Source organism: Littorina saxatilis, linkage group LG15, assembly GCF_037325665.1.
Source record: "Littorina saxatilis isolate snail1 linkage group LG15, US_GU_Lsax_2.0, whole genome shotgun sequence".
NCBI lineage: Eukaryota > Metazoa > Mollusca > Gastropoda > Littorinimorpha > Littorinidae > Littorina > Littorina saxatilis.
In genome coordinates this window covers 44,304,293-44,325,480 of record NC_090259.1, presented here as the reverse complement: position 1 = coordinate 44,325,480, position 21,188 = coordinate 44,304,293, and the positions used below count along the sequence as shown (strand labels likewise).

The following is a 21,188-nucleotide window of genomic DNA, read 5'->3' as shown; positions in this document are numbered from 1 at the left end:
ATGTGACACATATACACACACTCCGAGGCACACACAGAGACACAGACACAAACAAACACTAACATACATGCACACACACTAATAAACACACACACACAAAGTACACACACACACACACACACACACACACACACACACACACACACACATACACACATACATTTAGCCTAACATGTTTTTATGAACAAACCAAACCAGCTTTCTTTGAATAAGAAGCAATTTTATTTGTTCAATGTAAGTGCGTTTGTAATATCCTTTAGACCGTGACTGAACATACAGTACACAACACTTATAAAAAGAATCGTTGTTTTCTTTGTGTAATTGCGAACTTACTGACCTGATATTTCTTCTTTTTTTCTTCGCTCTCTTGTCCTCGGTAAATAAGCTTTTATTTGCTCTGTTGATACGTGTATGCCACTAACAAAGAGTTTGTATGGCCTTATTTGCGTTTTAAATTTCCACCGTAGTTTCTCATACTAAAGTGACACTAAAAAGCACGAACCGCCAGATAGTTTAGCTACACTCGCTAGTGTGCTGAAGCAATGATTTTATAACATACACACACACACACACACACACACACACACATAAACACACACACACACACACACACACACATAAACACACACAGACTCATAAACACGCACAGAGACACGAATACCGTGCACCGACACCGACACACAAACGCACGCACGCACGCTGAGACATACACACAGACACAAAAACACAGACAGACAGACAGACGGACCGTGACAGACACAGACACACACACACACACTCACACACACGTGAGGTACACTCCGTATACCCTGTATTTTTACGCTACAGCAAACAAATATCTCACAAAAAGTTTGAGTCCGATACTGCAGTAGTACCTGGTGAGCAAGACCCTGACTTATTGAATCAGCTTATCTCTCAAATGAACAGCTGTTCAGCTCATTACTTGTTACACTGTGATACCTATTACACTCACAAAACTCCTCTGAGCGTTCGAGCAGGGTGTGAATATTACATAAAGAATTCCTAAAATCCAATATGAAAAACAGAATATACTAGAAACAGCACTCTATATATAACACCTTTCCTAACTTTGTTCCAACAGCTCTTCCAGTCAGACTCTCAGTAACACAACTGGCAATTTCATTCAAACAATTTGTTTTTATATTGTGAACACAATAATTACTTATTACACAAACTCTTAGATCTCACAAGCAGGATGTGTGTAATGCACAGAGTATTCCTCAAGATTTCTATATTGTTTTAAAATAGCACACAGAAACAGCACTGAATATCATTCACACCCAACCCACATGGATAGGCCTAAGGACGATTTTCGTGGAATTGTATTCCAGTTCTACAACTGGACATTTAATTAAACTTAAACTTTTACTTTGAAAAACAATAATACTCTCAATAACTTTATCAGGATGGGTGTGTATCGCAAATATTACTTCCAAAGAACTACCGTGCGGTATATTTTGTTGTCAGCTTATCTACAAGTGGCCATTTTATTAAATAGTAATTGTAAAAATCATAATACTTAAAGATTTATCTGGATAGCTCAATCAGAATTTGTTAGAGTCACCAGAGACATACATACATGTCTCTGGAGTCACACAGTACTCGGTACTCAGTCTTGTTGTAAAAAAGCTCACAGAAAATAAACTGTTCTGACAAATTGTCCAAAGCTCGTTCGGAAGACACAAGCAAAATAATCAATTACAAATTGTGAAAATAATAATACTTACAGAATAATCTGGATCGCTCAATCAGGATCTGTTAGAACCACAGAGTACTCAAAACGACCGAGGTCTTGTTGAAAAATAGCTCGCAGAAACAGCACTTAATTCTGTACAACGCCCAACCCGCATTTGGCCCAAAGCCACTGCAATAACATTAAAACCTCCACTCGTTTTGTGTGTGAAGAGAAAAGGCCAAGACGGCTGTGAAAAGGTTTGTGTGCGTTGAATGTGACACTGAAATGTTCCCACCCCGCTGAGATCAGTGTATGCAACGAACACAGAGACAAACATTCGTCATTCATACCCCATGCAACCAGTGTAGACGCCCGTTTCTTAGAGAAGAGAAGGCAAGGTTTTTGCGAATAAAGTCAAATGAGAGCTTTTCTTCAGGATCGCAGGAGGCGAGAAGGCGAAAAGTTGGCTATGCACCCTTTCAATGTGCACCAGTCGTGTTCAACTTTCGGCCAGCGAGCACAGAGTGAATGTAAGACTCTCTCTCTCTCTCTCTCTCTCTCTCTCTCTCTCTCTCTCTCTCTCTCTCTCTCTCTCTCTCTCTCTCTCTCTCTCTCTCTCTCTCTCTCTCTCTCTCTCTCTCTCTCTCTCTCTCTCTCTCTCTCTCCCCTCTCTTAATCATGTAATTACTTCAGTTGTAAAGTTTACTTTTATCATCAGAAGATTTACCCATCAATAGACGAGGGTCAGATAAAACACATCTTATGTCACCCTCGAAAAATAAATTCAATTCAATTCAACTCTCTCTGTCCCTGAACCCACCCCCCCCCCCCTATCTAACTACTACAGTGGTAAAGTTTACTTTTATGTTTAGAAGAGTTACCCCTCAATGGGCGAGGGTCAGATAAAAACAAAGTTATGTCACCCTCGGAAAATAAATTCAATTCAATTCAATTCAACTCCCTCTCTCTCCATCTCTCTCTCTCTCTCTCTCTCTCTCTCTCTCTCTCTCTCTCTCTCTCTCTCTCTCTCTCTCTCTCTCCCTTTCTCGCTCTCGCAGCGAGGTACCCCATAGTGCTTGCCCGATAGAAACGCAGGACTACATTCGCAAATACACCCTACATTTTAACTGACTGACATCAAGCTAAAGCATTGAGGGCGTGGTTGGTTCTCTGGGCTTGGTGGGACCTCAGCTGAATAAATGTCTTGGCGAGCGCACCCCGATAAAAACGGGTAGATGGGTGGGGGTTTACTGGTGACCCGGGGTAGATTCATTGTTCGGGTGTGCTGGGATTTTTAATTCACCAATAACTTTATTCAGGTAGTGTAGTGCAGTATTCGTTCTGTCGATACGCAGAGGAAAAGCTCTGTAGGACAGAGCGGTATTTTATTTGTAACGGGTGTGTTAAATACAATCTGTCGTTCTACATTAAAATAGCTAGCCTATACATAGTAGTCTGATGGTGGTAATTAAGGAAATGAATAGACAAACAAATAAGCTTTGAAGTGGTATTGTCAATATCTGTTTGGTCAATACGCCGAGGAAAAGTTCTGACCCAAAGAACTGTACTCTTTCCACACGTGTGCTAAACTGATAAGAATACAGAATACAGAATCTGTAATTGCCCAAGGTTGGGAATTTGTGATGACATTGCGGTTAAGAAACATTTCAATCCAGCCATATACACCAGCACACGCATCATTTATACAAACTGATCAACAACATTAATTTAAAAACAACACTGGACAGCATAAGTATAAAAATACATTCACTAATACTAGCAGTATACACTCGAGCTTCCTCGCCTCAAGTCACACACACACACACACACACACACACACACACACACACACACACACACACACACACACACACACACAAATAAAATAGTCAGTTATCCATCACACGGACAATATAGTGCTTGATAGTTGTGAGTCATCCATGTACAACTAAAGAAACACATAAATAAACAAAAAGCAAGTAAGAGATATAGTCCGCCAAGTGTTTTCGGTAAACAGAACGGACACGTGATCATATGTTTGACTAGCCTAGTAGGATATCTTGTTCACAGGTATGAAAGTCGCTTGTTCATGTCAATCAATGTTTGTTATTCACACAGGTGCCAGGAGATTGGTTCCACATAACTCTCACTTACTCTTGTTACACAAGTCGTATGAATTGAGAGCGCTTACGCCCCTTGTTTCTCAAATACTAGGATTCTTCAAATACCGAGGTTTGAAGTTGGGTGAGACTGATTAAAAGTGGAGGGAATAAGGGGCCAAAGTTAATGCTCGTCTTGTAGAAATGTGTATGTATACACACAGTCTCTTCTTTGTCCCATTAACAACCGGGGTAAACGTAAAATGCAACACCTAAAACACACACACACACACACACACACACACACACACACACACACACACACACACACACACACACACACAGCAACAACAACAACAAAACAAACAAAAACACACACACATCTCTGCTCTCCTGGTGTGACGTAAAATTGCTCTGAATCCCGGTGGAACACCCCGTTTGGAAGTGTATATGACGGCTTACTAGTGCCAAAACCTCATAATTGTAATTACCATTTTCATGTGTTTATTACTAATTTTCCCGGGAAAATAACTAATTTTCAGAATAATTACTAACTTTCACCTGTTAATTACTAATTTTTAGTTTTGGCTCACTTCCTGACGGATTGCTAGTGCCAAAACTAAAAATTAGTAATTTTCCCGTGAAAATGAGTAACTAACAGGTGAAAACAGTAACTGACAGCGTTAATTAGTAATTATTACGTGATAATGGGTAACCCCAGGTTTTGGCACTAGTAAGCCGTCAGAGGGCGTACTAGTGCCAAAACCTCATAATTGTAATTATCAAGGGAAAATTAGTTATTTTCACGTGTTAATTACCAATTTTCCCGGGAAAATACTAACTTTCACCTGTTAATTACTAATTTCTAGTTTTGGCTAACTTCCTGACAGATTGCTAGTGCCAAAACTAAAAATTAGTCATTTTCCCGTGAAAATTAGTAACTAACGAGTAACTGACAGCGTTACTGATTAGTAATTATCACGTGATAATGGGTAACCCCAGGTTTTGGTACTATACCGAGAGGCATAAATTCCGCAAACGGAACTTTAAAAAATCAAAAAAAATCAACTCAGTGGTGAATGTTTTCAATGTTTGAATATTTTATTTATTGGCCATTTTAGTGTTTATAAACCTTCGCTTAATTGATTTTGAATAGAACATCATGAAATGACAATTTTTCAAAAAAAGTGACTGAGTCCAAGCGCAATGATTTCGGAAAACGTTCAGTGTTCATCACGTTCAATGCTTTGGCCAGCTTTAAGCATCCCAATCGCTTGCTGTCTCTCTCCTTCATCAAGTCGTGGCATGATTGCGATATCTGGATACAGCCAAACAGCCAGTTGCATTTTATAGGGCCATACACTATCTTTTTTAAGTTATTGTCTCCCGTTCAGCCCATTGTCTTTATTAGCACAGTGAGCTGTGGCTGGATCAGCAATACTGCAAAGCGCACGCTGACAGCGTGAAACATTTGCTCCAACACTCAAGATGTCAACTACAAATTACAGGTTCAATCTGATTTTCGTTTGAGAGCAAAATCGTTCAATGCACTATTTGCAGAATTTATGCCTTTCAGTATAGTAAGCCGTCATAAGTGTAACCTAAACTGCCCCACTCCCCCCCCCTAGGAGACCATTTGGCAGCACCAGTATGTCCCCCGACGGACAACTCAGATCACCTCCGTGTCCCAAAGGCAGACCACCTGGTATGTTTCGACCACGTGCTGCGTTTGTCCACAAGCCCCCACCCCCCCCCCCCCCCACACACACACACTATACGCACGATCCCAATTTCAAAACATCTTCCATCCTTTCTTTGGTCTTCATGACCACCCCCTCTATAGCTACTTGCCCTGTACACGTGTCCAGTGTGTGTGTGTGTGTTGTATTGTGTGTGTGTGTGTGTTGTAGTGTGTGTGTGTTTTATTGTTAGTGTGCCCTGTAGAAGTGTCGATTGTGTGTGTATGTATGTTAGTGTGTGTTGTATTGTGTGTGTGTGTGTTAGTGCGTGTTTTATTGTTAGTGTGCCCTGTAGAAGTGTCGATTGTGTGTGTATGTATGTTAGTGTGTGTTGTATTGTGTGTGTGTGTGTATGTATGTTAGTGTGTGCATGTGTGAATTTGTATGTGTGCACGTGTATGCACCAGGGGCTCTCTCTACACCCCCTCCCCCTCCCCCCCTCTCTTCAAACATCGTCACTGGCTATGCTCCACCCTTATAAAGTGTTTGATGTGTACAGTCATTTGGTGCAGATGCTTTTCTTTCTTTCTTAAAAAACAGAATCCGTAGTCGCCTTTTACGACATGCTGGGGAGCATCGGGTAAATTCTCTCCCCTGACCCGCGGGGGGTGAAGCATGGACAAGCACAATCACAATTTAATAGAAACGCAGAGAGCATTCACACATCCTATCAGAATCTTGGTAACCACACAAATATCTCAGAACCACAAACCACAGATCTTTCTTTCTTTATTTGGTGTTTAACGTCGTTTTCAACCATTCAAGGTTATATCGCGACGGGGAAAGGGGGGAGATGGGATAGGAGAAAGGGGGGAGATGGGATAGAGCCACTTGTTAATTGTTTCTTGTTCACAAAAGCACTAATCAAAAAATTGCTCTAGGGGCTTGCAACGTACTATATATATATGACCTTACTGGGAGAATGCAAGTTTCCAGTACAAAGGATTTAACTTCCTCTATCCAAATCGCTCAGTTTTCTTCGTGGGGGCATGTTGCTACTGTGCATAATTGTGTCAGCGTGTCAACCTTTAAACACAAGCTGGTGAGCGATGTTCATAGCCAGGACCCTATTGTAGCACGTGCATCACAACCTTTTGCCCTGGCATGCGTTCCGCAAATTTCATGGGGCTATAAAAAACACCCCTTTTCTTCCAAAATGCAGAAGCTTTTGAAAAGTCCCACAAAGTCCCACTCTGCCTGCCAAACAAAATTCTAGGTCAAGACTCATTGTTCATTTGTTAATTCAAACACATTAATCTTTTAATTATTATGTCAATGTTTAATTTTTTGGCAATTTTTTATAATTTGATCTGTTTTTCAACCGATCTTTAACTTTTTTTTGAAGAGTGTATGTCGCTTCAAATTTCCAGCCTGGGTGAATCTAGCTTCACACTCTGTACATGCATACTTTTTCACTCTTGTATGCGTTAACATGTGTATGTATCATCAAATTTCCTGACTGTCTGAACCAAGCATCACACTCTGTACATGCATGCGTTTTACACCTGTATGTGTTAACATATGTTGCTTCAAATGTCCAGACTGCCTGAACCTAGCATCACACTCTGTACATGCATGCTTTTTACATTTAGTCAAGTTTTGACTAACTGTTTTAACATAGAGGGGGAATCGAAACGAGGGTCGTGGTGTGTGTGTGTGTGTGTGTGTGTGTGTGTGTGCGTGTGCGTGCGTGTGTGTAGAGCGATTCAGACCAAACTACTGGACCGATCTTTATGAAATTTTACATGAGAGTTCCTGGGATTGATATCCCCGAACGTTTTTTTGATAAATGTCTTTGATGACGTCATATCCGGCTTTTCGTGAAAGTTGAGGCGGCACTGTAACGCTCTCATTTTTCAACCAAATTGGTTCAAATTTTGGTCAAGTAATCTTCGACGAAGCCCGGACTTCGGTATTGCATTTCAGCTTGGTGGCTTAAAAATTAATTAATGACTTTGGTCATTAAAAATCTGAAAATTGTAAAAAAACCACTTTTTTTATAAAACGATTCAAATTTACGTTCATCTTATTCTCCATCATTTGCTGATTCCAAAAACATATAAATATGTTATATTTGGATTAAAAACAAGCTCTGAAAATTAAATATATAAAAATTATGATCAAAATTAAATTGTCGAAATCAATTTAAAAACACTTTCATCTTATTCCTTGTCGGTTCCTGATTCCAAAAACATATAGATATATGTTTGGATTAAAAACACCCTCAGAAAATTAAAACGAAGAGAGAAAAGCATGCTATCCTTCTCAGCGCAAGTACTACCCCGCTCTTCTTGTCAATTTCACTGCCTTTGTCGTGCGCGGTGGACTGACGATGCTACGGTCTTGCTGCGTTTGTTTGTTTGTTTATTTGTTGCTTAACGTCCAGCCGACTACGCAGAGCCATATCAGGACGAGGAAGGGGGGGATGAAGGGGGCCACTTGTCAAGCGATTCCTGTTTACAAATGCACTAACCCATTACTTGTGTCCCAGCAGGCTTTAGTAAAACTAAATTAATACCTACTGGAAGATTACCAGTTTCCAGTATGTTAAAATAGGCTTAACCTATCTACTGCTGGACTTACATCAGAACACTAACAGATTAAACTATACATGAATCGCGAGACAAGCGGCAAGAGAAGAGATTTTTGGAAAAAATACAGGTGAATGAGCAAGAAGGCAGAAAAAAGAAAAGAATTCATGAAGAAAAAGAGAGCATGACAGGAAAGAGGAACCAAAAATCTACCTAACAGCAAACTAGAAAGCTCCTGCGGTTCCAAAAACAGGAGGGGCTTTTAATTTCATAACCGCAGTGCCCCACTGCGGGAGTCTTGCTGCGTTGCATTGCGTTCAGTTTCATTCTGTGAGTTCGACAGCTACTTGACTAAATGTTGTATTTTTGCCTTACGCGACTTGTTTACACCTGTATGTGTTAACATATGTTGCTTCAAATTTCCAGAATGGGTGAATCTAGCTTCACACTCTGTACATGCTTACTTTCTTTACACCTGTATGTGTTGCTTCAAATTTCCAGACTTCCTGAACCTAGCATCACATTCTGTACACGCATGCTTTTTACATTTAGTCAAGTTTTGACTAAATGTTTTAACGTAGAGGGGGGAATCGAGACGAGGGTCGTGGTTTATGTGCGTGCATGCGTGTGTGTGTGCGTGTGTGTGTGTCTGTGTGTGTGTGTAGAGTGATTCAGACTAAACTACTAGACCAATCTTTATAAAATTTGACATGAGAGTTCCTGGGTATGATATCCCAAGACGTTTTTTTCATTTCTTTGATAAATGTCTTTGATGACGTCATATCCGGCTTTTCGTGAAAGTTGAGGCGGCACTGTCACGCCCTCAGTTTTAAACCAAATTGGTTGAAAGTTTGGTCAAGTAATGTTCGACGAAGCCCGAACTTCGGTATTGCATTTCAGCTTGGTGGCTTAAAAATTAGTTAATGACTTTGGTCATTAAAAATCAGAAAATTGTAAAAAAAATATTTTTTTTATAAAACGATTCAAATTTACGTTCATCTTATTCTCCATCATTTGCTGATTCCAAAAACATATAAATATGTTATATTTGGATTAAAAACAAGCTCTGAAAATTAAATATATAAAAATTATTATCAAAATAAAATTTTTGAAATCAATTTAAAAACACTTTCATCTTATTCCTTGTCGGTTCCCGATTCCAAAAACATATAGATATGATATAGTTTGGATTAAAAACACGCTCAGAAAGTTAAAACGAAGAGAGGTACAGAAAAGCGTGCTATATCCTTCTCAGCGCAACTACTACCCCGCTCTTCTTGTCAATTTCACTGCCTTTGCCGTGAGCGGTGGACTGACGATGCTACGAGTATACGGTCTTGCTGCGTTGCATTGCGTTCAGTTTCATTCTGTGAGTTCGACAGCTACTTGACTAAATGTTGTATTTTCGCCTTACGCGAATTGTTTACACCTGTATGTGTTAACATATGTTGCTTCAAATGTCCAGACTGCCTGAACCTAGCATCGCACACTGTACATGCATGCTTTTTTTACACCTGTATGTGTTAACATATGTTGCTTCAAATTTCCAGAACGGGTGAATCTAGCTTCACACTCTGTACATGCATGCTTTCTCACACCTGTATGTGTTAACATGTGTTGCTTTAAATGACCAGGCAGCTTAAACCTAGCATCACACTCTGTACATGCATGCTTTTTTACACCTGTATGTGTTAACATGTGTCGCTTCAAATGTCCTAACTGCCTGAACCTAGCATCGCACTCTGTACATGCATGCTTTCTCACATCTGTATGTGTTAACATGTGTTGCTTTAAATGACCAGGCAGTTTAAACCTAGCATCACACTCTGTACATGCATGCTTTTTCACTCCTGTATGTGATAGCATGTGTTGCTTCAAAGACCCAGAGTCTTTGAACCTGGCATCACACTCTGTACATGCATACTTTTTCACACCTGTATGTGTTAACATATGTTGCTTTAAATGACCAGGCAGTTTAAACCTGGCATCACACTCTGTACAGGCATGCTTTTTTACACCTGTATGTGTTAACATATGTCGCTTCAATGTTCCAGACCGCACAAACCTAGCATCGCACTCTGTACATGCATACTTTTTTACTCCTGTATGTGCTAATATGTGTTCCTTTAAATGACTAGGCCGTTGGAACCTAGCATCACACTCTGTACAGGCATGCTTTTTCACTCCTGTATGTGCTAAACTGTGTCGCTTGAAATGTCCAGACTTTTTAGGCTTAGCACCACTCTCTGTACAGGCAAGTTTTTTCTCTGTCAGGCTTATTAACATGCTTGGCTTCAGATTACCGGACTCTTCGAGCCCAGCATTACTCTCAATACTTGAATGTTTCTCTTGTTTCAGCCAGGTATCACATTCTGTAGCGCACTCTGTACTTGGATGTTCCTCTTGTTTCAGCCAGGTATCACTGTGAGCGCTGTCTGCAGCTTGTCCTTCCAATGTCAGCACTGTAGATATGGAAGCTGTGTCTGTGGCCACAACCTCTTTGACTGGCACTGGAAAATGAAAGCAAAAGCAAGTCACACGAGAGTGCTGATTATGATCCGTGAATAACACACACTTTTTTTCCCGTTTCCTTTTGCAGATTACAGATACACTGAGCACAAAAAGTTAAGGATATTTTTTCAATGGTAAAGCCCAGGTGTTAAACAGCAGTTTTTTGGTCAGAAATATACGTGTATTTGAAGATCAGGTCTTTATTTTGCTCAAAAATGTGTTTCTGGAATCTGAGCAATATCTGGATATGACGTCACTGGTCTGTGACCACGCCTACCCTGAAAAATGGTATTTTTTTATGGCATGATTCACTTTCAACCGTCGAAACAGTGACTTAAACTGAATGATAGTTTACTTTTTTTACATCCGAAAGTTCATTTGGTGTCTTACCTAACAGTTCATACACATTTCGTTCAAATCCATAGCGCTGTCTTGCTGATCTAGCGTGTAAAAGAGAGCAACCACAAAACTGAAAAACAGAAAAAAATCCATGGTTTTTATGGTGTTTTTGCTGTGTTTTAACTGTTTCTGCTCAGTGTATGGTGGCGTGTGGTTGAGAACAATATTTTTTTCCTTTTAATGTGCCAACGAGGTTCATAGACTTTACGATTAGATAGTACTTATCTCGTCGAGCATTGAGTTGGAACCACCATTCTCTTCCAATTTTAAAGTTGATACGAAAAATCACTGATGTGTCAAATTACAGCCAAATCCTTGCAACGACGCGCGAAAGAAGTCGTTTCTTTTTTTCTTCTTCTTCTCCTTTTTCTGCCACCACTTGTAGGCATGCCTAATAAACGTGGCAGTCCAATTAGCTACGGTTGACTTCACTAAGTCATTACCTCCACCAATGTTGATAGATATGAACAAGAACCTTTGTTTTAATGATCTAAACCGATCAGTGCGAGTCAGAAAAGTTTTCAAAACTCAAAATGTTCAATTGGTTAAATATGGCTCTAGCGGAGCCAAAATATTGCTAAGTGGTTTGAAATGTAAATAGGAGCTGGTTACTCCAGTTTCTGCTTATTTGTCAGAAATTTTGAATGCAACCTGAAAGCCATAGATCAGTCTTTCTCCAAAGAGATGTCTATAGCAAAACTAGACAGAAAATGCACTTACTCGCACTTCTCTCAGAAGCTACTAGAATAAGCATGTCCGCTTTCTGTGTTAGATTAGCAAGGCTAGTTTTTGTAACAGATCAAAGAATCCAATCTCAAAAGCTCCAAAACTAGGAGCAAATCCCAAAACGGGACTGGAGATTTGTTTTCAGCCAGCCGAAGGTAGACTCCCTTAAACGTGTAGGCTATAAAGCCCCCAAGTAAAATATTGCGACCTAGCTGTTTCAGTGCAACTGATATCGCGTAACGTCTTAAATCAAATACGTGGGGGAAAATATGGAAAGCCAGGATAAGTGGTTCGCCACCTGCAATGAACGGAGAGAAGAGGAGTTCTTTCCGTTAATAATACGCCATTATTCCAAGCCAGTCAATGTGACAAGTAAAACTAAGACGCTGAACCCCTACAGGATCTCTGGACCAAATCCAGAGTTGAGGCAGAATCCCCTTAGAGTCTCAATGATCCCATACAGTAGACACCTGTGTGGCTCGAGTGTGAGAAAAACGGCGCCCTCTTGCCAGCCTTAAGAGGCCTGGAAACCAAGATTGAACGGGCCCGTACTGTGCGACCGGCAGGCCGCTCACAGTAAAATCAAGAGTAAAGATCTTCCAAGCTTTGGGATCCGGAAACGGATAGACGAACATAAGCAAAAGGCGATAGTACCAAGAGGCAAAAACTTCTATCAGCAGCTTCTCCCATTCACCCGAAGGTTTAGAAGCGCGTGGTGAGATAGAGTCCATTCTGAGTGGACATTCTTGATCGACAGACTTAGAGAGTTCATCAAGTCCCAGAGCCTCCCATGACGGAACTTCGCTGCTAAAAAGATTTCGTAGTGGTCACACCACATCAGAAACTCTCATGCTCGATGAGGAAGCGAAAAGGAATGAGAGGCCCCCTTGCTTGTTGAGAAAAAGCACCACTGTGGTGTTGACTGATTGAATCACACAAGTTCTAGCCCTTTGTTTGAATGTTTAAAGCCCAGCCAACCAAAAAAGGACCATATCAAATCTGTGATGCCTTAGACATCTAATGTGTTCCAGCCCTGCAATTCCAGTTTCCACCTGGAGTAAAGGGCTTCTAGAAAAGGCCGCTTGTACAGTCTCCTCAAAGAGAACAAAGCGGCCATTGGTTCGTTTGACTTAGAAAGGAAATCAGAACTCTGAAGCTCTGAAAAATAAAATGTAGCCACTTCCGATCTAATTTGTGTAACAAAGTGTGGAAGTAACATCCATACGATCTATGTAAGTGACCTAAAAGGAAGGCCCCCGTGCCTCCCTCAATAAGAGGGAGTCCTGGTCCCCCGCAGCCGCTGTGGTAAAACACAAAGGCGGAAAGGGTGATGCCGAGCACTAAAACTCCAGTTGACATAAATGCCAAGATTGCGAGAGAAAGCGTGCTTTTGTCTGCCCGCCAACACCCACCACTAACTTGCCCCAAGGGGGAAAAGGAGTGGGTATTTGGCACAGAGCCCTGCCACAAGGAGAGAGCATGGAGATAAAAGCTAAAGCCGAGATCGGCGAGCCTAGAGCTTTTCTTTTATAACGAGACAAAGCCGAGGCCTGCCGTGCGCTTTCCTTTGCTGTGAGCTTCTCTTTAATAGGAAAGAATCCGCGTGCATAGAAGCGAACTCGAAAAGAGAACCTTCGGGCAAAGAAGGGATTAAAGTCTCGCCAAAAGAACAATGCTTAAGGTAGAGACCTACTCTCAGGCGAACAGCAAAGCTACATCCTTTGTATCTGCGTCCTGACTGAACACAAAGATAACCAGTGAGGACGTAACCGCACAAGAGAGAGAACAAATGAAAGACTTGTTCAAAGGCGATAATCATAGAGAAGTGGGGACCCAAACTCCCGCGGCCAGGAGATCCTTGTTCTTGCAAACAGACAGTTTCTCCTTGCTATAATCATCCAGATGAATGTTCGTCAATTCCGGGGTACCCGGGGGCGGTTCCGTAGAAAGAACGAAAGAATAAACTAAGTTCTTAGGCTTGGAGTTAACCGAGGCCTACGGATAGCGCTCAGTGAATGATGCGCTACTTGAGAGGGTGACGCAAGCAAAAGCAACGCCACAGCAGGTGCTTAGCCGAGCGCTGCCCGCAAAGGAAGTGGTGACAAAGGAGACTCGATTGAGAAAACTTCCCCAAGTTCAAATGCCACCGAGGGAGGATCTAAGAACTTAACGTTCGAAGATTTTCCTTAGAAAGCTCAAATCAGCTGAAAATGACGCAAACCACGGCAAAGCCGAAGCAGGAGCTTCCCCATGTGATGCCAGCAAAGGCAGGTCAAAAAGATCTTTTGCAAAAACTTTACCAGTTAAAAAGCCACCAAAGGAGACTCTAAAACCTTAAAGTTCGCAGATTGTTCCTGAGAAGGAGCAAAACCAGCCAAAGCTAATGGAGAAGTAACGACGGATGATGATGCTACTGCTACTCCTTCATGGAAATAGTGCGTAGCGCCCTCTGCTGCTAGTGCCAACAAAGATGGCAGCTTAGCAGAAAGTCGAAAAGAGGCATCCCTATCTGCCTCAGAAGCTTCTTCTTCCATATCCTCATCATCCTGTTCAGTAGTATCCCAACGATCATCTAAGGGATGAGAACCGGAAACCAATCCCACTGAGGCATCATGTGCTGAAACCGGAAAAGGTTGGGAAAAAACTCCCATAAGCCGGAACTCCGTGAACGGATCTCTCATCCACCTGCCTCATGCCAGCTGACAGACTGGAAGAGGAAGTGGATGCAGCCTGTGTAACGGCAGAGGAACCGCAGAAGCGGAACCGGAAGCCAAAGACTGATGAGTGCCAACTACCAACACAGAAGTGTTAACAGCAGAAGGCAATACCATCCTGCCACCGGAAGCCACAGCCACAGAAGGGTAAGCGGAACCGGCAGTGGATTGGTAAGCATCAGCACCAACCGGAGTCAACGAAATTGCAACCGGAAGATCCTGTTGTCCTACTACCGGAAGTAGCGGACACATACGGAACTCAGTATCTTCCCCCAAAGCGGAAGCACCTTCATCAGTGTCTCCTTCATGCTCGGCAAAGCAATCCGGAAGCTGACCCCCGGAATGACCCCCCATGGTTAAACGGGAAGTCAGCTTTACTGACAACTTCCTTTTTATGCACGAAACAAACGGCTGTGGTTCACAAGAACTCTAGCGATGGCTTTTGACTGTTGAGAGGAACGGCGATTTGCATAAACCGTTGTCTGCTATGACCCTTGCATGACCCTGCTTCCGGGCTTTTCTTTTTTCAAACTTTCACAACTTTGAATTGTACTGATCTTGTCTTGATGAAAAAAAATTCTTTTATGATTAAAGAATCTTTGTGTAACAAGCTGTCAATTTATTATTTAGATTTTAAAAGTCAGGTCTAGCGCAAAAACGCACCACGGTCCAAAAACATTTTGATAATCATCGATCCACGGCTATGGCCAGTTTACATCGATAGAATGAGACCCGAAGGGAAGTAACTCATTTTTGACCTGAGTTCAGGATGGGTCCAAAAAGTGTTCGAGACAATCTGCAAAATTAATTCTTTGAAAATTGCTCGCTCTTTACGTAGGGCACCTAGGATGTTCCCGTTTGGTGAGCGTTCAAATGGAAGGGTGTTTGTACTGTGTGTAAAAGCCTGACAGTATCTGTGATGGTTAATGGGAGACTAACTGTCCGGGCGTGATTTTCGGTATTGAATATTCATAACAGCCGTCCAGCACCAAAACGAGGCGCCATTGTTGTAGAGGAGCAAGTCCACGGAAATAAATTCTTTGAAAATTTCTCACGCTCGACAGAAAGCAGCCAGGATGTTCCCGTTTGGTGAGCGTTCAAATGGAAGTATGCCTGTACTGTATGTGGACGCTCGGGGAGCTCTGTGATGGTTTACGGGAGGCTTACTGTGCCTTTAAGCTCAAAGATTACTTTCCTCTCACGTGAACTTCTGTATGTTGTAGATCGCCAACGGTCTTTTCATGCTTTAGTGCGAGAAAAAAACATCCTCTCACTTTGACACATAGCTAAACATAAAACCTTGCTGATTTCCCTGCACAGCGGTAATTGCTCAGTGTCAAGTTTTCTCCATTTAAAATGTTGAAAATTGCTGAAAATCATTTAAACAGACTATTGTTTTTGAAAAAGACTTTAGTGTATTTTTGGGATTATGAACAACTCTGTATGATGGCTTTCCCGATCTAACGTATAAAAGAGCTCATTGTTATTCAGCGAATGAAGACAATTTCCAAATTACAGTAAAACCCGAGTCTAGCGGACCCTTGTTGTAACGGCCACCTGCTACATACGGACAGTTTATCATGGAACGAACATGATTTCAACAATAACTAACCTTTAACGGACGGATACCTGCCACTTATGGACGCGGACACGATTTTTCGGACCGTAGGAAGTGTAAACACCGTTAGTGTCACAAAGGAACACTACGTACATGAAAACGCAACTTCGAAAACTCGACTGTTATTCAGGTCAGTGCTCGGCAGCCGTAGCACAAATAGTTGTTGATTGGTTATCCTGTCCCTTTTCTGACCAATCAGTGGCTTATTTAGATGGAGACTCACTTTCGCTTCGCTCACTTTCGCTTTTCCGCTCTCGATCTCTCTCTCTTTGTAAGCAATCGTTCGAAGGAAATAATAGTTAACACAGGTAAATTTCTGTTCCATGCATTTATGCTGAGACTAGAAAAACTGAATGAAACAAGAGCTGACCCAATTTGGTCGAGACACACTGCGGAATTTCCCGTTGAACGACTGATGAAGAGTCAAGTTTTCCAGCCTGGTGAGAAAGTGATGCTTAAGAAACCTCATTAAACATTTGAAAATCAACTGCTTTGGGTAATTTGAACAATTTACCATCAAGACGTCCAGGTCGCCCACATCTCTCTCTCATCATAAAGACCCACTTTTCTGAGACTTTCCCTGTTGTTAGATTCCCTCTCTGTTAAGACCTACATGGCTTATATTCGACAAAGATATAAATAGAGGTACAGTACCACTGTCCTGGTCTCTTGTCTCCTGTTTCAGCCAGGTATCACTGTGAGTGCTGACTGCACCTTGTCCTTTCAATGGCTGCACTGTATCAAATGTTTCTCCTGGTTCCTGTTTTGGGCAATGGCATTCTGCTTGCTGATTCAACATACCTAAAAGCAGAAGCAGGCAATTTCAAACGCAACACTCAATAGTCTAAACTGTGTCAAGTCCCCAACACACCACCCAAGCTGGCAACCACAATATATTGGTCAGCCAGACCGTTTTGTCTACTACCCCCTCCAAACCCTTCCTTCAAAAGGTGTGCAGAGATTTCTTCTTCTTCTTCGTTCATGGGTGAAAACTCCCACGTTCACTCATGTTTTTGCACAAATGGGTTTTTACGTGTATGACCGTTTTTACCCCGCCATTTAGGCAGCCATACGCCGCTTTCGAGGGGAAGCATACTGGGTATTTTCGTGTTTCTTTAACCCACCGAACTCTGACAATGACATGGATCACAGGATCTTTTCAGTGCGCACTTGGTCTTGTGCTTGCGTGTGGGGGATAAGGCACTAGCAGGTCTGCACATAAGTTGACCTGGGAGATAGAAAAAAAATCTCCACCCTTAACCCACCAGGTGGTAGCGTCCGGGATTGAAGTGCTTTCAAGACTGGTCGTCACCAATAATGTCATTTGACCACCACCACTCCCCCAAAACATCCCCTTCCTCCCCATTAGGTGTTTCATTCACCTGATCTTATGAACCTTACCATAGGGGCGTGTTTCAGTGATGTGCCAACACTCTTCTGCGACATCAATCTCTATCTTGACATCTGAGAGAAGAGCTGAGTCTCCTTCCTCCATGCTGTTTGGAGAAGCCATGGTTCCTGACAGTTCAAGGTGCTGACTGTTCACTGATCAAGGTGTTGGCAGATCATAGCAGCTCACTCTTCACGGTGTTGGGTGATCATAGCAGCTCACTGATCAAGGTGTTGGCTGATCATAGCAGCTCACTCTCCAAGGTGTTGTAGGTTCATGCTTGATCAGCGTTCAAATCATTGCTGTGGGAACAACAATGTTCAGCAGTTTAAAGAAGCAGAGAAAAGATTTCTCTTTCGCTCACACACACACAGGCACACTAAACCAGCAACCAGCCACAAGCTCATGAGTAGATATATCAGAGTTTGTGGGGACAATACTTTTCAATCTTCTTCTTCTTCTTCGTTCGTGGGCTGAAACTCCCACGTACACTCGTGTTTTTTGCACGAGTGGAATTTTACGTGTATGACCGTTTTTTACCCCGCCATTTAGGCAGCCATACGCCGTTTTCGGAGGAAATACTTTTCAATGATTGAAAAGTTCATAAAAGTTGACAAAATATATACCTCTCTGGTACAGATAACAAATAAGTATGTACAATCTATGTTTTAAGACCTGTAATTCTCCGATTTCGTTTAACATTAAGTCAAGTTTTGACTAAATGTTTGAACATAGACGGGGAAGTGTGACAAGGGTGGTGGTGTATGTGACTGTGTGTGTGCATGTATGAAGCTGTTCAGAAAAAAAACAATGGACCGATCTTCATGAAACTATACAATGTACATGTATGTATATAAAAATTCTCCCAAGTGATACCCATAGATGTTTTTGATAAACCAAGGGACATCATTTACACAACAGTTGCCTCCCTTGATTGAAAATGGCAGCTTTAAGGATCTTTTTGTTCTTAAAACACATGTAAAAAAAACAAGGAAATCATTCATACAGTTCATTTTGAGACTTCAAAAGTCTTCAGTGACGTGTTAATTTAATAATTATGCTTACGGGGGCAGGTTCTGCAAAATTGGAGGCTTCATTGCCACTAAATCGTGAGCTATGTATAAGGCAGGTCTCACGATAACTTCATGGTCCATCTCACATTTCCATGGAATTGCTTGAACAAATTTTTCCATGAACTCTGCACGGCCCTTTTACAGCAGGCAAAAAATCCGGGAAATGATGTCTGTCGCAAATTGAATGATAGCACAGTTTACCGATGACGCTCTTGTAAAGTCAATTTTTATTTCAATAAATCCGCTATCTTTTTTGGAGTGTCGAGGGTTGGTACATTCACATAGTATAACCGTTTCTAGGTCGATACACACTCCAAGTGTGTTCCAAACTCTGACACTAAACTGCCATGAAGCATCAGTTTTGTGTGTGTGTGTTTGTTTTTGTCTGTGTTTGTTCCTAGCATACTTTGATACCATGAATCGAAAGTGAAGCCTACTTTCGCAAAATGGTGTCGAACGACGCTCCGATTGTTGATGCGTTTCAGTGTCGAAAATGCAATCTACGTCACAGCATAGGCCGTGCGTTTCTTTATACTCTTATAATCAACTGCTCTGCGTTCCAATCGCAAAGTGGTGTGGAATGGCAAATTCGCTTCGCGACCGGAAGTTAAAGCCGGAGTGTATACAGTGGTCAGGTCTTGTATACACTCTGAGTGTGTGTAGCCAATGCCTTGTCTTGTCTTTGTCTTGTCTTTCCATTACTGCCCACAATCAACAGTAGTGATTATTTCGGCACTTGATGGGATGTTGCGCAAGTCCAATAAAGCAGCGTTTCCAGCATCCAAAAGTCCATTAAAATTCACAGGTTGGGGAGTATGGGGGGGAGGGGACATGAGTCACAGTGGGTGCTGGTTTAGTGCGAGGCGCGCGACACAAAGGTGTCGACAGTGCGGGCCTCGACGACAGCTGCTGGTAGAGAGTTCCAGTCTTTCACTGTGCTGGGTAGAAAAGCGGCACTCCGATACTGAGTGCGGCAGGTGATGAGGCCGAACTGCTGGCAATGGCCTCTTCGCTGGCGTGGTGGTAAGGGGGCCAGCTTCGACTTGATGCCCGGACAGTGGCGTTGTTTATCTCACACAAACTCAATACTGACTATTCCCCTCCCATCCAAAGTGCTGCTAATCGTACTTTGGACCATGTATTCCCCTCTTGGATTCTAATTTGTGTTCAAAAATGGTATTTTGACTTTCAACGCAAAATATTTCTTTTCTTATTCGCTTGGTGCGATTTCGAATACATCGAGTTTTGGGTAAAATTGATCGAATTACATCACAAATCTGCTTCAGTTGCAAGATCTTGACAAGAATCTCTCACTTAAGATAACTGAACCGCTTGAACTAGGCGGAGAAACATTCATTCAGTCCGAAGCAAGTTTTGGCTAACGCTCTCTCGATAGCTGTAACACAGTGTAAGTAATGAAACCACAACGCTAAAGTTCACTTGAAGATTACCTGTTTCAAATCCACTGAGATTCGGCGTGTGACCTCTACTTATAACAGCAACCGACTATAAAAAGAAGTCATTTGTAGCTTCATTATACAGTGATAGCACAAATAATTCACTTGCTCTTCGCGTCAGCGTATAGCGTTTGCTCACGTGACAAATTTATGGCAGCAGTAGCCAAACAGAGTGATTTCCCTTACGTCTTTTTGCCTGAACTGCCAAAAAAGAAAGGATAGGCGCCAGAAAAGTACAATCAAACCCTGCTCAGCCGGCAATGCTTTAAAACTGATAGCTGTGAGGTCACGAAATGATCGTGGCTCAGACGAGATTAAAAGATATGCTAATTCGAAAACACAAACTAATATTGATGTTAACATTAAATTTTAAAGAAAAGTCCACCCAAAATAGTATTTAGTGTAAGCTGACAACCAACCGTAGCTCTCTATTTTACAAGATCCGAGCACATGTACCCTTCAACCTCGACCTGCATGGAGAGAGAGAGAGAGAGAGAGAGAGAGAGAGAGAGAGAGAGAGAGAGAGAGAGAGAGAGAGAGAGAGAGATTTTGTTGTTTGCTTAACGCCCAGCCGACCATATCAGGGCGGTCACGTGCTGCTTTGACACATAACGTGCGCCACACACAAGACAGAAGTCGCAGCACAGGCTTCATGTCTCACCCAGTCACATTATTCTGACACCGGACCAACCATGAGTCCTAGCACTAACCCCATAATGCCAGACGCCAGGCGGAGCAACCACTATATTGCCAATGTTAAAGTCTTAGGTATGACCCGGCCTGGGTTCTAACCCACGACCTCCCGATCACGGGGCGGACGCCTTACCACCCACGACCAGAGAGAGAGAGAACTCAGAACTCAGAACTCAGAATTTTTATTGTAAACCACACTGTTGTGTTTGTACAAGGGGGGAGTAGAGTTTCCATTTCAATGTATACTCTCTCACAAACAAGTAAGAACACGTGCATATACAGTGCTAAGGGTTGAAACATAGCAATCGGAAATCATTTACACACATTCATTTTAGCCTAGCAGTTGCTGTCGATGCCTGAATGCATAAAATGTATACCGGGAGAGTGCCCACAACCTACTTTTGTTTTGTCACGGTTAGTAGTATCTGCATTCGACGAGTTTTCGAGTTGACCAATTTCAAAGACATTTCCCAAGTAAGTTTCTCTTATATCAGAGTATACTGGGCACTTAAAAAGAAAGTGGTGCTCGTTTTCGTGAGGGT

General features: G+C 42.0%; 2 protein-coding genes across 3 annotated transcripts in view; both read right to left on the bottom strand.

The window, feature by feature from the left end:
- The window catches only part of LOC138949445 (rhomboid-related protein 2-like), an 18,292-nt gene extending 15,857 nt beyond the window's left edge, over positions 1-2,435 (bottom strand). The window contains exon 1 of one of the 2 annotated variants that reach the window (XM_070321278.1): positions 1,749-2,435. The gene's annotated coding sequence lies outside the window, so the exon portion shown is untranslated. The remainder of the gene's footprint in view (positions 1-1,748) is intronic. The other variant, XM_070321277.1, reaches the window with a different exon arrangement.
- Positions 2,436-6,250: 3,815 nt separating this feature from the next.
- LOC138949424 (gastrula zinc finger protein XlCGF57.1-like) lies at positions 6,251-20,097 on the bottom strand. Its single transcript, XM_070321253.1, has 4 exons — positions 19,948-20,097; positions 17,435-17,725; positions 16,688-16,834; positions 6,251-10,575 (listed from the first exon to the last, which is right to left on the bottom strand). The coding sequence occupies exons 2-4, from the start codon at positions 17,544-17,546 to the stop codon at positions 9,542-9,544; spliced, it is 1,293 nt and encodes a 430-aa protein (XP_070177354.1). The 5' UTR covers positions 17,547-17,725; positions 19,948-20,097; the 3' UTR covers positions 6,251-9,541.
- Positions 20,098-21,188: the final 1,091 nt, after the last annotated feature.

Bases quoted from the DNA above. Each gene is read 5' to 3' on its own strand.
- LOC138949424 (XM_070321253.1), bottom strand. From the start codon at position 17,546: ATGGCTTCTCCAAACAGCATGGAGGAAGGAGACTCAGCTCTTCTCTCA. The intron at 16,835-17,434 runs GTAAGGTTCATA...TTCTGCTTTTAG, and splicing joins CACTGAAACACGCCCCTATG to GTATGTTGAATCAGCAAGCA. The intron at 10,576-16,687 runs GTACTGTACCTC...TTCATTTTCCAG, and splicing joins GACAAGAGACCAGGACAGTG to TGCCAGTCAAAGAGGTTGTG.